We start from the raw sequence: 13,589 nt of genomic DNA, 5'->3' as shown, positions 1-13,589 counted from the left end.
CTTTAAAAAACACACACAAGATTCCGCTGGCAGACTTTTCTCTCGTTTGACATTGGCAAACTTTCCCTAGAACTTTTCCTGGTGGGTTTAATGCCTTGTCCAATCAGAGGCGGATCCGTCCCGGTCACTGGCTCATGTGGGCACTCTAATTGGCTGGCAGGATTAACGGGCATGAGAGAAGGGACCCCTCCCTCATCCCCCTTCCAGTAAACGCTTGGATAAATAGAGCAAAGTTTGTGGCAGAGAAGGTGACAGGTGGTTAAAAGGAATGCCAGACTGGGGTGACTGGAGAGTCCAGCAAAGAAAACAGCTGCAAACTTTCCAAAACCCAGGCTCCCCTTTCTGCTACACAGAGAACAAGAGACATTTGCTGCAGCACTGGACACATTTTAAAAATCTCAAGATCGAAGAAGTCCTAGCTTTCTTCTTCTTGGGTTGTTTTTTTTTTTTTTTTTTTGCTTCTGCTGTGCTCATGGACTTGTTATCACACCCCCTGCGAGACATGGAGATAACGGACAGCTCCCTCTGCTCCTTCTCTGCCACCGACGATTTCTACGATGACCCTTGCTTTAATACCTCGGACATGCACTTTTTCGAAGATCTGGATCCCAGGCTGGTGCACGTGGGCTTGCTGAAGCCCGAGGAGCACCATCACCACCATCACCACGAGGACGAGCACATCCGCGCGCCCAGCGGTCACCACCAGGCCGGCCGCTGCTTGCTCTGGGCGTGCAAAGCCTGCAAAAGGAAGACCACCAACGCCGACCGCAGGAAAGCCGCCACCATGCGGGAGAGGAGGCGGCTGAGCAAGGTCAACGAGGCCTTCGAGACCCTCAAGAGGTGCACATCCACCAACCCCAACCAGAGGCTGCCCAAGGTGGAAATCCTGAGGAACGCCATCCGTTACATCGAAAGCCTTCAGTCCCTGCTGCGGGACCAAGATGACAGTTATTACCCTGTCCTGGAGCATTACAGCGGGGAATCGGACGCCTCCAGCCCTCGGTCCAATTGCTCGGATGGCATGGTGAGTGGAGGGAGAGGAAGGTCGGGGGTTATACGATTATAAAACAAACAAAAAAAAACCCTTCCTGTTTTCATCCAGCTCTTCAAGAAGGCAGTTCCCCTCCCCCCCAGACGAGTCCAGTTTATCGCACTTTCACTGAGCGTTAAACCCTGTGTTTCTCTGTCCCACTTATTTCATAATTCTATTCATGGTGTCTAAGACTCCAGAGATGAGCCCCAATGAAGGTAACCTTCAACATTTTTAATGACAAGTAAACAGCTAGATTTACAACTGGGGCCAATTGACTAGTGCCTAACTAGTATTTAAAGAGTATTAACAGTTAACACTCCTTAGTAAATCAGGCCTTAAATTTACATCCGCGGTAATGGAGGTTGACCTGACTTGCTCAAGGTCACCTGCCAAAGATACCTAGAATAAGTTTAGCCGTTTTAGGTAAAGCGGCCACAGTGTTTTTTTTCATTTTTGCTGGAGTATTGGCTTCTCATATTGTACTGCAATCGATGACATATACTGCTATTAATCTAAGACAGACAATCGCTATTACAGAAGATTGGTGGGTTTGGAACTTGATTAAACAACTCTGAGGGGCACTGAAAAATTCTCAGCCCAAACAATGACCTGAAACAAAGTCAAAACAGAGAATTCCAGGTCTGCAAACTGATACTCAACAAACTCCCCCTGCAGCGCGGTTTTTAGCGCTGGTTAAGGCGGTAACAGCTCCGACGCTCATAGGAATTTTATGAGCGTCGGAGTTGTTACTATTGCGGCCGGCGCTAAAAATCACGCTACAGTTTTGCAAAAGGGGGAGGGGGTAAATTAGATACTCTTTTCGGCTACAGTGGCACAATAGCACTCAGAATTTAGGAAGTTACAGGGAAATACTTTTAAAACCAATTGGAGGAAATTTTTTTTCACGTGGAGAATAGTTAAGCTCTGGAACGCATTGCCAGAGGATGTGGTAAGAGGGATAGCATAGCTGGTTTTAAGAAAGGTTTGGGCAAGTTCCTGGAGGAAAAGTCCATAGTCTGTTATTGAGAAAGACATGGGGGGAAGCCACTGCTTTGCCCTGTATCGGTAGCACGGAATGTTGCTATTCTTTGAGATTCTGTATGGAATGTTGTTACTCCGTGAGTTTTGGCCAGGTACTAGGGACCTGGATTGGCCACCGTGAGAACGGGCTACTGGACTTGATGGACCATTGGTCTGACCCAGTAAGGCTATTCTGATGTTCTTAAGCTGAGAATATTTCAGCACCCCCTCATATATCCTTCAGGAATGGCATTTTATTTGCATGGTTTAGATAATATTTCATTTTTCAATTGTTCTTTTATGACACTGCTCAGTTGTCTTGCTGCGCAGTTTTGTCTTCTATATTTATTATGTACAAATGATTTTATTTCTTGTATCATAAGTTTTTGTGACGATATATTTTGGTACTCACATTTTGTGACATTTGGGCACTCCCTCCATTGAATATTATTTTATTGATTGTGCTTTTTTCCTCACTAAATATGTATGTATGTATGTATGTATGTATATATGTATGTATGTATGTATGTATATATGTATGTATGTATATATGTATGTATGTGTATGTATGTATGTATATATATGTATGTATGTATATATACATACACACATATATACATACATACACATATATACATACATACATATACATATATACATACATACATACATACATATATATATATATAGTACTCTGCCTGAACCATGGTTGGTTAAGCAGTTACCTATGTGTCCAAATTAAAAATTAATTTCAAATGAACCCCCTCCCTTACAAAGCCACGCTAGCGTTTTTAGCGCCAGTCACTGTGGTAACAGCTCTGGCGCTCATAGAATTCCTATGATCGTCTGAGCTGTTACTGCCGCAGCCAGCGCTAAAAAAAAAACAAAAAAAAACCTAGCACGGCTTTGTAAAGGATGGAGTAAGGGCATTACTAGAGAATGAATGTTTCATTCGCAAATAGAGAAAACACTGTTCGCAGATAACTCAGAGCTTTTTACCACAGACCGGCGAAGTAAAGGCTGCAACGCTCATAGGCATTGAATGAGCGTTGGAGAATTGGCCTCATCGGCCTGCGGTAAAAAAAAACCCAACCAAAACTCTACTGTGGTTTGATAAAAGGAGACTTAAATTTCTAAAAGTATTTTGCATAAAAATATAATTGCAATTTCATATCAGAAGTACCTTAGACATGTGACCTAAAAATGTATACACTGTAATTAAAGAATATTACAAAAGTATGTGATTACAAAGAATATTACAAAAAAAAAAAAAAAATGTACTACCACAGTCTGTCTGATGCTTCGTTTCCAAGGTCAAAGAGCTGGTTGACCTTGACTTCAGATTGAATTCATTTTAGTATGCATCGTCATGCCAGTTAGAATGTCCTTGTAAAATCTGGGATTTCATGGTTTCTCTTTCTTTTAATCTCCAGTTGGATTACGGTAGACCTGCCTGCGGCTCGAGGAGAAGGAGCAGTTATAACAGTAGCTACTATGCAGAAACGCCAAATGGTGAGTCTGAGCTTCCTTGCCAGGACTTGAGGAAACGACCCTTGATTTTACTCCCAGAGACGGAACATACTGAGCTGTGGCATCTGGAGATTCAGATTCTATTTTCACCACTTAAGGCCCTCGTTTACTAAGGTGCGCTAATCGATTTAGCGAGCGCTAAGCGTGCATGTTAGTCAATGGACGCGTTAGCGTTGAGCGAGCGCTCATCGGTTAGCGCACCTTAGTAAAAGAGGAGGTTAATGGATCTGATCCATCAATCATGATCTCACGTGTGGCTATGGTGTGTGGGGGGAGGGGGGAACGCTTGCTGAACCAACCCTACTGGATGACCTTGAGGAAAACCTTATGCCCAGACTTAAGAACATAAGAAACGCCCTCACCGGATCAGACCGAGGTCCATCTAGTCCGGCGATCCGCACACGCGGCGGCCCTTTTAGGTACTCCTTTTTGGAGACCCGGATTTACCGTATCCCTCAATATAATATGCAAGAAGGTGTCTGATAAGATGGTAGGACCTCATAGACATGAGATTTTGCAAACCAGTGGCATTATATATAAAATCAGTGTCCTAATGGAAAGCTGGATTAATGAAAATTCATAATCATGTACCGATTTCCAGCGGTTTCTTATCCACAAACCAGCTGAAGATACGATAGGAACTCATTTTGATGAAAGGGAAAGTAATACGCATTAGATTATACCACAGCTGCTAAAAATGAAATGACTTGCCAGCAGAATAAGAGTATGTGACTCGCCGAGCGAAAAGATACCAAAAGTGGGGTTTGTGTCATTTTTATGCCACAAAATAGAGGGAAATCAATTGCATAATCCTGCAAAATTTCAGCCTATGGATTAATTGCATCTTTAAAAAAAAAAAAAAAGAGCAACGTTTGTCAATGTTTCTGATCTGAGGAAGAAAGGTTTTCCTTCAAAAGCTAATCATGAACTACATTAAGGCCTCCTTTTCTCAAGCCGCGTTAGGGTTTATCGCCGGCCGCTGACGCTCACAGGAATTCTAGGGGGGAGCGTCGGAGCTTTTGCCGCAGCGGCTGGCAATTTTTTTAAAAAACCCTAACGCGGCTTGAGAAAAGGAGGCCTAAGTTAATCCAATAAAAAGGTATTTTTTCCCCTTTATGGTTTTGTTTCATTTCTACATATTACCATAAAAAAAGTACTTAATCCCTGAGGTCACATAGTCCACTTTAGGTATCTGAAGTGTTTAGGTTGTAGAACATGAAAAATGTCAAAGGGCTAGATTCACTAAGCAAACCGATTGGTTTGCGAGCCCTTTGCAACCCGATTCACTAACCTGTGTCCCGATCATCCTCCGATCCGCGCATGCAAATGAGGGGGGAACGGCAGCGATTCACGAACATAAACCCTGCAACACCGACTGGGCAGGCCGATCACAAAACAAGCGACTGCTGAGGACCAGGCGCTCGGGTCCTTCCCGACTGCTCTGCCTTCTGCCGCCCTGCTCTCTGCCCTGTTTTTCTGCTCTCTGCCCTGAACTCCTACTTTCAGCCCTGATCTCCTGCCTGCCCCGAACTTCTGCCTACCCCAACTCTCCCGCCCTGAAATCCTGCTGCCCTGACTCTCCCGCCCTTCCCCACAATGCAAGCCCGTGGTTTTAACCCGCGGGCTTAAAGCGGGTTAAAACCATGGGCTTGCAAAAAAAAAAAAAAAGTCCCTACTGAGAGCATGCTCAGACCATGTAGAGGCAAGGAAGATGGTCTGCGCATGCTCAAGGATTGCTCTCTAATGATCCGTGTGGTGGGTGGGGGTGGGGGGGGGGGGCGTGTCAACGATCATCCCCATTTGCATGCAGGCCTTTAATGAATTCATCAGCCTGCATGCAATCTGGCATTGATCGGACACGGAATCGGGGGTTAGTGAATCTTGTCCATAGTTGTGAAAAAATTGCATTGTCCCATTCTAGGTGCCCCTCCCCAATAATCCCATCTCCCTTCACCATCCTGCCCTTGCACACCCCACCCCCTCCAACCTAAACCTTCATGAGGGTGAGGGACATAATATATGCATAACAAAATTAATTAATAGCCTATTTAGGGCTCTATGCTAAGCGTTTGACCTACAAGCAGACTAACTAACTTGAGAAATATGTGTATTTTACTAATTGTATTCTGTAATTCGCTGACTGTCCAGCTCTCTTCACTGTAAACTGCCTAGAAGCTGTAAGATTGTGGTGGTATAGAAAAAATAAAGTTATTATTAACCCCCCCTTAGTAAATAAGCCCTTTATTTACAGGGAGAGGGGTGTTATTTATCTGCAAAGGTCATTCTTTTTGATAAAATATTTTGCTTTTCTTTTGTTTCACATTTTTAACATCGGACTGGGTTCTGTTCAAAGATGATTTGTAATACAGGCACAGAGCAAAAACATGTAACCTTTACAAACAGCGCCCCCTATCTGCAATAAACTAAACTAAACCTTAAGTTTATATACCTCATCCTCTCCATAACGACAGAGCTCGGCACGGTTTACAGGAACTTTAGAATAAGGAAGGAAAAAAACATAATAAGAATTAGTGATTCTAAAGAGGGTAGCAAGATTTACATTTTTGAGAATAGCCAAGTTTTCAGATGCTTTCAGAATAATTGGAAGGAGCCCAGATTCCGCAGCAGGGCAGGAAGGTTATTCCAAAGCTCGGTGATTTCCCTAATTTTCCAGCATAGATAACGCCTTTTAACGAGGGGAAAGATAGTTTAAGTTTTTGGATGGATCTGGTAGTGTCAGGTCTCGTAGAATTCCAAGAAAGTGGAATTCGAGGAGGAAGAATGCCATGCAAGATCTTGAATGTTAGGCAGGTGCACTTAAAGTGAACCCTAGAAATTACTGGAAGCCAGTGAAGTTTTGACAGAAGCGGGGAAACGTGATCAAATTTGCTTTTTGCGAAGATCAACCTAGCCACAGTATTCTGGATCCACTTTTCTGGGTTAGACTTAGATAGATGGAGTTACAATAATCCAGCCTGGAAAGAATGATTGATTGTACAAGGACAGCAAAATGTGCACACACTCCTGTGTACTGGAAGGGAACTCGATTAAAGTGCTTGATTAGTGCTCTCTTCTTTGTCATGATGAAAAACGCCGACTGGTGACTCTTTTCATTCCGTTTTTTTGTTCCAGATTCAAGGCACGGGAAGAGCACCGTGATCTCCAGCTTGGACTGCCTCTCCAACATCGTGGAGAGGATTTCTACAGATAACCCAAGCTGTCCTGGGCCCCCTGCAGGGGAAGGCCGAGCCGAAGGAAGGCCGTGCTCTCCTCAGGAGGGAACGACACTGAGCGACAGCAGTTCCGCGGCCCCAGTCCCTTCGCCTACTAACTGCTCTCAACATCCCCAGGACAGCAGTAATCCAATCTACCAAGTGTTATAAAGACACTCAGCAAATGAAAATAAATATTTATACTGCCTCAAAACTAATTCCTTATCCAGAATGAAGAAAGATTGTTTGTTTCCAATTCTAAAACACCTCTGACCATTGTTTCAGAATACAATTTTTCAACTCTGTATTATGCTTCTAGCTACTCTCAATTCATTATTTATTGGTTTGTTTTTACACAATTGTTATTTAATATGACTGACTAAAATATTTTGTGTACAAGCCAATATAGTCTTTCTTGCTAACTTCATGTCTCCGAAGCAGGAGATTATGGGGCTCATTTTCAAAACAATAAGACGTCCAAAAAATGGCATAAAATTGGCACTTGGACGTTTTTCTCGTCAAAACATCCATGTGCCGATTTTCAAAACCAACTTTCTGGACATCTTGCTAGGCTTTTTAGCCGCTGTGCATCTAACATTCAAGGGGGCATGTTGGAGGCATATTATGGGCGGGTTTTGGGTGAGCTTAGCACGTGAACATCTTGTGGCGACAACTGAACTTATCCCATGACATCCAGGACAGATCTAGACCCGTTTTAAAAGCATCTAAGTGCCACAAAGGTACCCAAATCGATAAGATGACCACTGGAGGGATTAACACACACTTCCCCAGAGGTCACGGACCCCCTCCCACCCCAGATCTGAATAAAACAATACAGCACCTAGTATGGGAAAGCTTAGGTGCTGTATTAGGTGTGTGAAGGACCCAGGCTCATAAGCCACTCTAACCACTACATGTATGGTGGAAAGTGTGAGCCCACTGAAATCCCATTATACTGCCATATAGGTGCTACCTGCAGCCATGTGGGCTATTGGTGTGGTAGACAGGTGGGCATAGTAGATTTTGGGGGTTTGGAGGGCTCACTATACATGTTGAGATGCACATCTGGCACCCTTTATGTGAAATTCACAGCAGTGCCCTCTGAGGTGCCCCACTGCTCTGTTGGCATGGCTGTGTAACCAGTTCATTACAATGGTGGCCCCTCCCATGCCCAAATGGGCTTGTTTTGGATGTTTTTTTGAACTTGGACATTTTTGAGGTCGAAAATGGCCAAAAACGTTAGACGTCCTGACAGCAAAGACATCTAAATAGGCAATTTTTGGGGTGGAAGGAGAGGGGGGGAGATGGATGTCCAGTGGTTTCAAAAATGAACATTTTCAGCATCCAAAGTTTGGACGCACTTCTCAGGGCACTATCGCAAATGACCTGCCACATGTTGCTTTAGTTATTCTTGCAAAACGAAGTGCGGTATTTGAATTTGGTTGAATTGTGAGTGAAGAATCTGAGTCAAAACTTTCTTACTGGTATCCTAAAAAAAAAAAAAAGACAAAATAAGGTTGTGGACCACTTTTTGTAATACATGTTGTATAACTGTAAATAAGAGTTGCTTTGCAATTTTTGTTTTGAAATATTTAATGTTGTGTGGTGTGTTGTTTCAGACCTTAACTTTATATATTTATACAGTGTGAATGGCAAGGATGTTGTTGACAGTATTCTAAATAAATACACTTATTTATACAAATGTAGAGCTCTTATCTTCCCTGGGAAGTAGATGATGCGAGGGATAGATGCACTCCAGAGCAGCTGAAATAAGTTGTTCCTAAGAAGAAGGCGGCCATTTGCATGAAATGAAGACACAGCAAGGTTGTTGCCATGTGTCCTGGTAGCTCACTGCGCTTTGTGCCATTTACCCATTCTGTCACCTATTTGCTTCCTTAAATCTGGGCCTAGCCATTAGCCCCTGGATTCTATATGGTGCCCAAAATGGAGTGCCATCATTTGGGCACAAATCCAAGAAGCGCGCCCAACTACACTGGCTGATGAGTCAACTAGTGCCAGGAATTGGGTGTCAATTGGCACCAATTTGAATTTGGGCACACACCTTGCTGGTGTCAGGTCAAAAGCACGCCGGGACAAAGGCGCGCCCAGACAATTGAGCGCAGCGCGGAGGCGCATGCCGCTCAAAATTACTGTTTTTAGGGCTCTGACGGGGGGGGGGCATGGGGGGAACACCCCCACTTTACTTAATAGACATCGCGCCGCATTGTGGGGGCGTTGTGGGGGGTGTGGGGGGTTGTAACCAGTGTTCCCTCTAAGCGGGCGGGTGTTGTGAGCAAACTTTTTTCACCGTGAGCCAAAAATATCGGGCGCCAGCAAGTTATGAGCCAACTCGCCCGATTCTCCTCTCGCCGCCCTGCCATCTGCCGTACGCCTCTTCCGATCGTGCGCTGTGACGAGAAACGTGTGCGCTGCGATGTAATATTTTGTGCGCCAGCGCACGCCAGCGCAGCTTAGCGGGAACACTGGTTCAAATGGTTTTATTTATTTCCCCAAATTTATTTTTGTTATACGCATTGAAAATATTTGATATTGCGTTTAAATCAAAATCTCAATAAACTTGAAACGAGTGCCCGTGAGATTGTGGGAGGGTTAAATACTCAAAACTTAGAAGTTTTTGCTACGCCAGCTTTCTGGTATCTTTACATACAGTGGCGTACCTAGCATATGTAACATCCGGGGCCCATCATTTTTTGGCACCCCCCCCCATCTGTAAGAAAAACATGATTTTTAGTAACAAACCACACGTCACACATGAGTACCTAGGAAAAGGCAGCATCTTACATATTGCAGTGAGCAGTACATCAATACACCCATTGTAAAACTAAACAAGCCAGACCAGCACAGATCAATCCTACACCGTCAATCCTAACAGAAAACCATGTCTTTCGAACACACAGAACACAGAAAACACCTTCGCCTAGTAAGGAATATGTAATCACAAACTAACCCCTCCCTCTTTTACAAAACTGTAGTGTGGATTTTAGCTACGGAGGTAACAGCTCTGATGCTCATAAAATTCTGAGCATCAGAGCTGCTACCACCAAGGCTGGTGCTAAAAACGCTTCACAGTTTTGTAAAAGGGGGGATAAAATAAAAATACATAGACAAAGGTTAAATTGAACCAGCAAGAAGCTGGACTCTGCATAAAATGCTTCACAGAAACAGTGACACATGTCTCCTAAAGCAATAAATAAATAGAAATTTTTTTCTACCTTTGTCTTCTGTGGTTTCTCCTTTCCTCATCTTCTTGTAACTCTCTTCCTTCCATCCACTGTCTGCCGTCTCTCTTCCCCTATATGGCATCTTCTCTCCTTCTATGCCCCTTCCAGAAACTGTATGCCTCCCCCTTCCATCTCTCCTTTCACCCCATTGGTCTGGCATCTCTCTCCTCGCCTTCCCTCTCCCACACCTCTCCTCATAGTCTGGTATCTCCCCTTCCCTGATTCTCTGGCATCTCTCTCCTTTCCTTTTCTTCCATCTTTCGCTCCCCCTCCATGCTCTCACATCTCCCCCTTCCTTTTCCCTTAGACTGGCATACCTTCCTCCTACGCTCCAAGCCCTGGCATCTCCTTTAATTCCCTCCCTCATCTTCCTTCTCCCTCCAGCTGGGTACCGCAACACTCTTCCCTGCAGCTCTGCACTTCCCCACAATTGCCATGCTTCGGTTCCTCTTCTTCCTTCCTTCCTCCCCCCCCCCCCCGCGGGACCCTGCGGCACCATCAACTCTTACTCCCTCTAATGTCGGCCCTGCAGCTCCAGACTTCCTCGCACCTTCTCCCCTCCCCCTTTGGATCGCTATTATTTTAAATGTTATAGCCGCGGAGCTGTATCCATCAGTGGAGATGTCTAACCTCGGCCTGCCCCGGAACTCTTACTGCAGCAGCCGCCCGTCTAGGCAGGAACAGGAAGTCACTGTTGCAGTAAGAGTTCCGGGGCAGGCCGAGGTTAGACATCTCCACTGATGGATACAGCTCCGCGGCTATAACATTTAAAATAATAGCGATCCAAAGGGGGAGGGGAGAAGGTGCGAGGAAGTCTGGAGCTGCAGGGCCGACATTAGAGGGAGTAAGAGTTGATGGTGCCGCAGGGTCCCGGGGGGGGGGGGAGGAAGGAAGGAAGAAGAGGAACCGAAGCATGGCAATTGTGGGGAAGTGCAATCCCCCCAATGCGTCCCCTTACCTTACCGACGCGTGTGTGCGCTGTGAAGAGAAACTTTGCGCTGCGATGTAATATTTTGTGCGCGAGCGCTGGCCAGCGCAGCTTAGCGGGAACACTGGTTGTAACCCCCCACATTTTACTGAAAACTTCACTTTTTCCCTGTTTTTAGGGAAAAAGTTAAGTTTACAGTACTTATTCTATATCAACGTGCTCCCAAATCTTATCGAGTGCAACCAAAAAGGGTCACGCCATGGGAGGTGCATGGTTGAGAAAGGGGTATTTCCAAAATGTGTACGCAGTGTTATAGATAAAATACAGAGGATGTGCTCCAAATTGGGTGCCTTGAATCCTACCCGATTTCAGTAGGCATACGTCCTGGCACCCAAATTTAGGCACTGAAGTTTGTAATGGGCGCTAATCTTATTCTTCCCAACATGCATCACTTTGCATTCGTCTACATTAGGGTTACCAGATTTTCCCGAAGGGAAATCTGGAACCCAGGGCCACGCCTCCCCCCCAGGCCTACCCAGTTCTGTCCCATTCTGCCTGCGTCATGCCCCATTCAGCTCCCCAGACGGCATGCGTGCATATGCAGACATGACGCAATGATGTCATGCACGCTACATCGCCGCGTTGCATCCATGCATGCGCGGATGTCCCTTCCGACACGATTTTCACAGACAGAGTGCCAGATTTCGAAAAGACATCCAGACCCCCGGAAATGTCCTCCAAAAGAATGACATGTTCGGGGAAATCCGGACGTCTGGTAACCCGAGTTTGCATGGAATTTCATCTGTCATTTGGATGTCAAAGGGATCGTTTTCAAAGCACTTAGACACACAGGGGCTGATTCTGGAAGCGGGGCCTGCCACATGGCAATCGCCTACAAGCGCCGCTTCCAGAATCAAGGATCGACAGGCCCCTAGCTGCTGGAAATGTAGGCCAGGGCTTCACACACCGACATTTTGGCGCCTAGGGTCATATCAGAATCGCAGCTAGTGGCACATAGTGATTGCTGAAGTCCAGCGCCCAGTAGTTAAAGCTACAGCCTCAGAACCCTGGGGTTGTGGGTTCAAACCCACGCTGCTCCTTGTGACTCTGGGCAAGTCACTTAGTCCCCCCATTGCTCCAGGTATGTTAGATAGATTGTGAGCCCACCGGGACAGACAGGGAAAAATGCTTGAGTACCTGAATAAATTCATGTAAACTGTTCTGACCTCCCCTGGGAGAACAGTATAGAAAATTGAATAAATAGTGTGAAAAGTTTCAGCCTCTGATAACTAGAGCTGGTATTGTGACATCATAGTGCCTCAATTCCACCAATGCCTAAGAGCCAACCTCATCAGTGATGTCACAATGGCTTCATTGTCCTGTACTTGGCTCATTTCTACTACAGTTTGATTTCTAGAGTGGTCAGTGGTTAAAGCTACAGCCTCAGCCCCCTGAGGTTGTGAGTTCAAATCCTGCACTGCTCCTTGTGACCCTGGGCAAGTCACTTAATCCCCCCATTGACCCAGGTACGTTAGATAGATTGTGAGCCCACCAGGACAGAAAGGGAAAATGCTTGAGTACCTGATTTGTTACCCGTTCTGAGCACTTTTGGGAGAACAGTATAGAAAAATAAATAAATAACCATGCCCCATTCCGTGCTTCAGCGTCACTATGTGCTGATAAAAACGAGGGAGGCAGCTTTGCAGTGGCTATTTTTTTTTTTTTAAATCGCCTTTTAATTGGTATTAAATGACAGTCAATTACTGCAAGAAAAGAAGAGATTTTACGATGATCAAGAAAAACAAACTACGACAATAAACTTCCAAAAACGAATTTAAATGTTATAACAACAAATTATTTATTTATTTTTTTCTAATATACAAACGTTCACTATTTTGTATATATTTGTGCTTCTTATTTCCTCTCTGAGTGATTCTATAAATTTAAATTTGTGGTGGACATATCATAAACTATACAGACATCAGTCTTCGGAACCTCTTATGATATATATCATTTCATGTTCCTGTCTTGTACATAATAATAATCATTTATGTCCACCACCACCTACCAAATTCTTTAAATACTTATTAAATCTTCATTTCTTGTAATCCTCAATTACTTGTAAATCATTTTTTTATTATAATCTTTGAATTTATCTTTAATTTTTAATACTGAAAATATTTTTCTTTAAAAACATTATAAACATTATCATTATGAAAAAGCTTCTAATTATCATAATTTGTTCTTCTTGATCATCGTAAAATCCCTTCTTTTCTTGCTATAAATATATTGATACGTGGGGTTGATGTTTAATGCTTTACTCTGGAGAATTCGGCAGATAAATGGCAGATGAAGTTTAATGTGGAAAAATGCAAAGTGATGCACTTAGGCAGAAAAAATAAGGAACACAAGTATAGTATGTCTCTGAGTATACTATACTCTCTGAGTATGTCTCTGAGTATGTCTCCGAGTATAGCAACTCTGAGAAAAACTGAATAAGAAAAGGACCTGGGGGGTATTAATCAATAGGACCCTGAAGCCGTTGATGCAATGCGCGGCAGCAGCAAAGAACGCGAATAGAATGCTAGGCATGATAAAGAAGGGAATCACGTGTAGATCGGAGA

General features: G+C 44.2%; 1 protein-coding gene across 1 annotated transcript; it reads left to right on the top strand.

Moving 5' to 3' along the window:
- The first annotated feature begins 264 nt into the window (after positions 1 to 264).
- On the top strand, positions 265 to 7,800 carry MYOD1 (myogenic differentiation 1). The gene is made up of 3 exons (XM_033927916.1): positions 265 to 1,024; positions 3,487 to 3,565; positions 6,716 to 7,800. Exons 1-3 carry the CDS (start codon positions 269 to 271, stop codon positions 6,964 to 6,966), a joined length of 1,086 nt encoding a protein of 361 aa, XP_033783807.1. The 5' UTR covers positions 265 to 268; the 3' UTR covers positions 6,967 to 7,800.
- Positions 7,801 to 13,589: the final 5,789 nt, after the last annotated feature.

The sequence above is a fragment of the Geotrypetes seraphini genome, chromosome 19 (genome assembly GCF_902459505.1).
Source record: "Geotrypetes seraphini chromosome 19, aGeoSer1.1, whole genome shotgun sequence".
NCBI lineage: Eukaryota > Metazoa > Chordata > Amphibia > Gymnophiona > Dermophiidae > Geotrypetes > Geotrypetes seraphini.
The sequence above is the reverse complement of the archived record's forward strand: the minus strand, read 5'-3'. Positions and strand labels throughout refer to the sequence as shown.

Coding starts and splice junctions, on each gene's coding strand:
- MYOD1 (XM_033927916.1), top strand. CDS start 269: ATGCCAGACTGGGGTGACTGGAGAGTCCAGCAAAGAAAACAGCTGCAA. Junction 1,025..3,486: donor CCAATTGCTCGGATGGCATG/GTGAGTGGAGGG, acceptor TTTAATCTCCAG/TTGGATTACGGTAGACCTGC. Junction 3,566..6,715: donor CTATGCAGAAACGCCAAATG/GTGAGTCTGAGC, acceptor TTTTTGTTCCAG/ATTCAAGGCACGGGAAGAGC.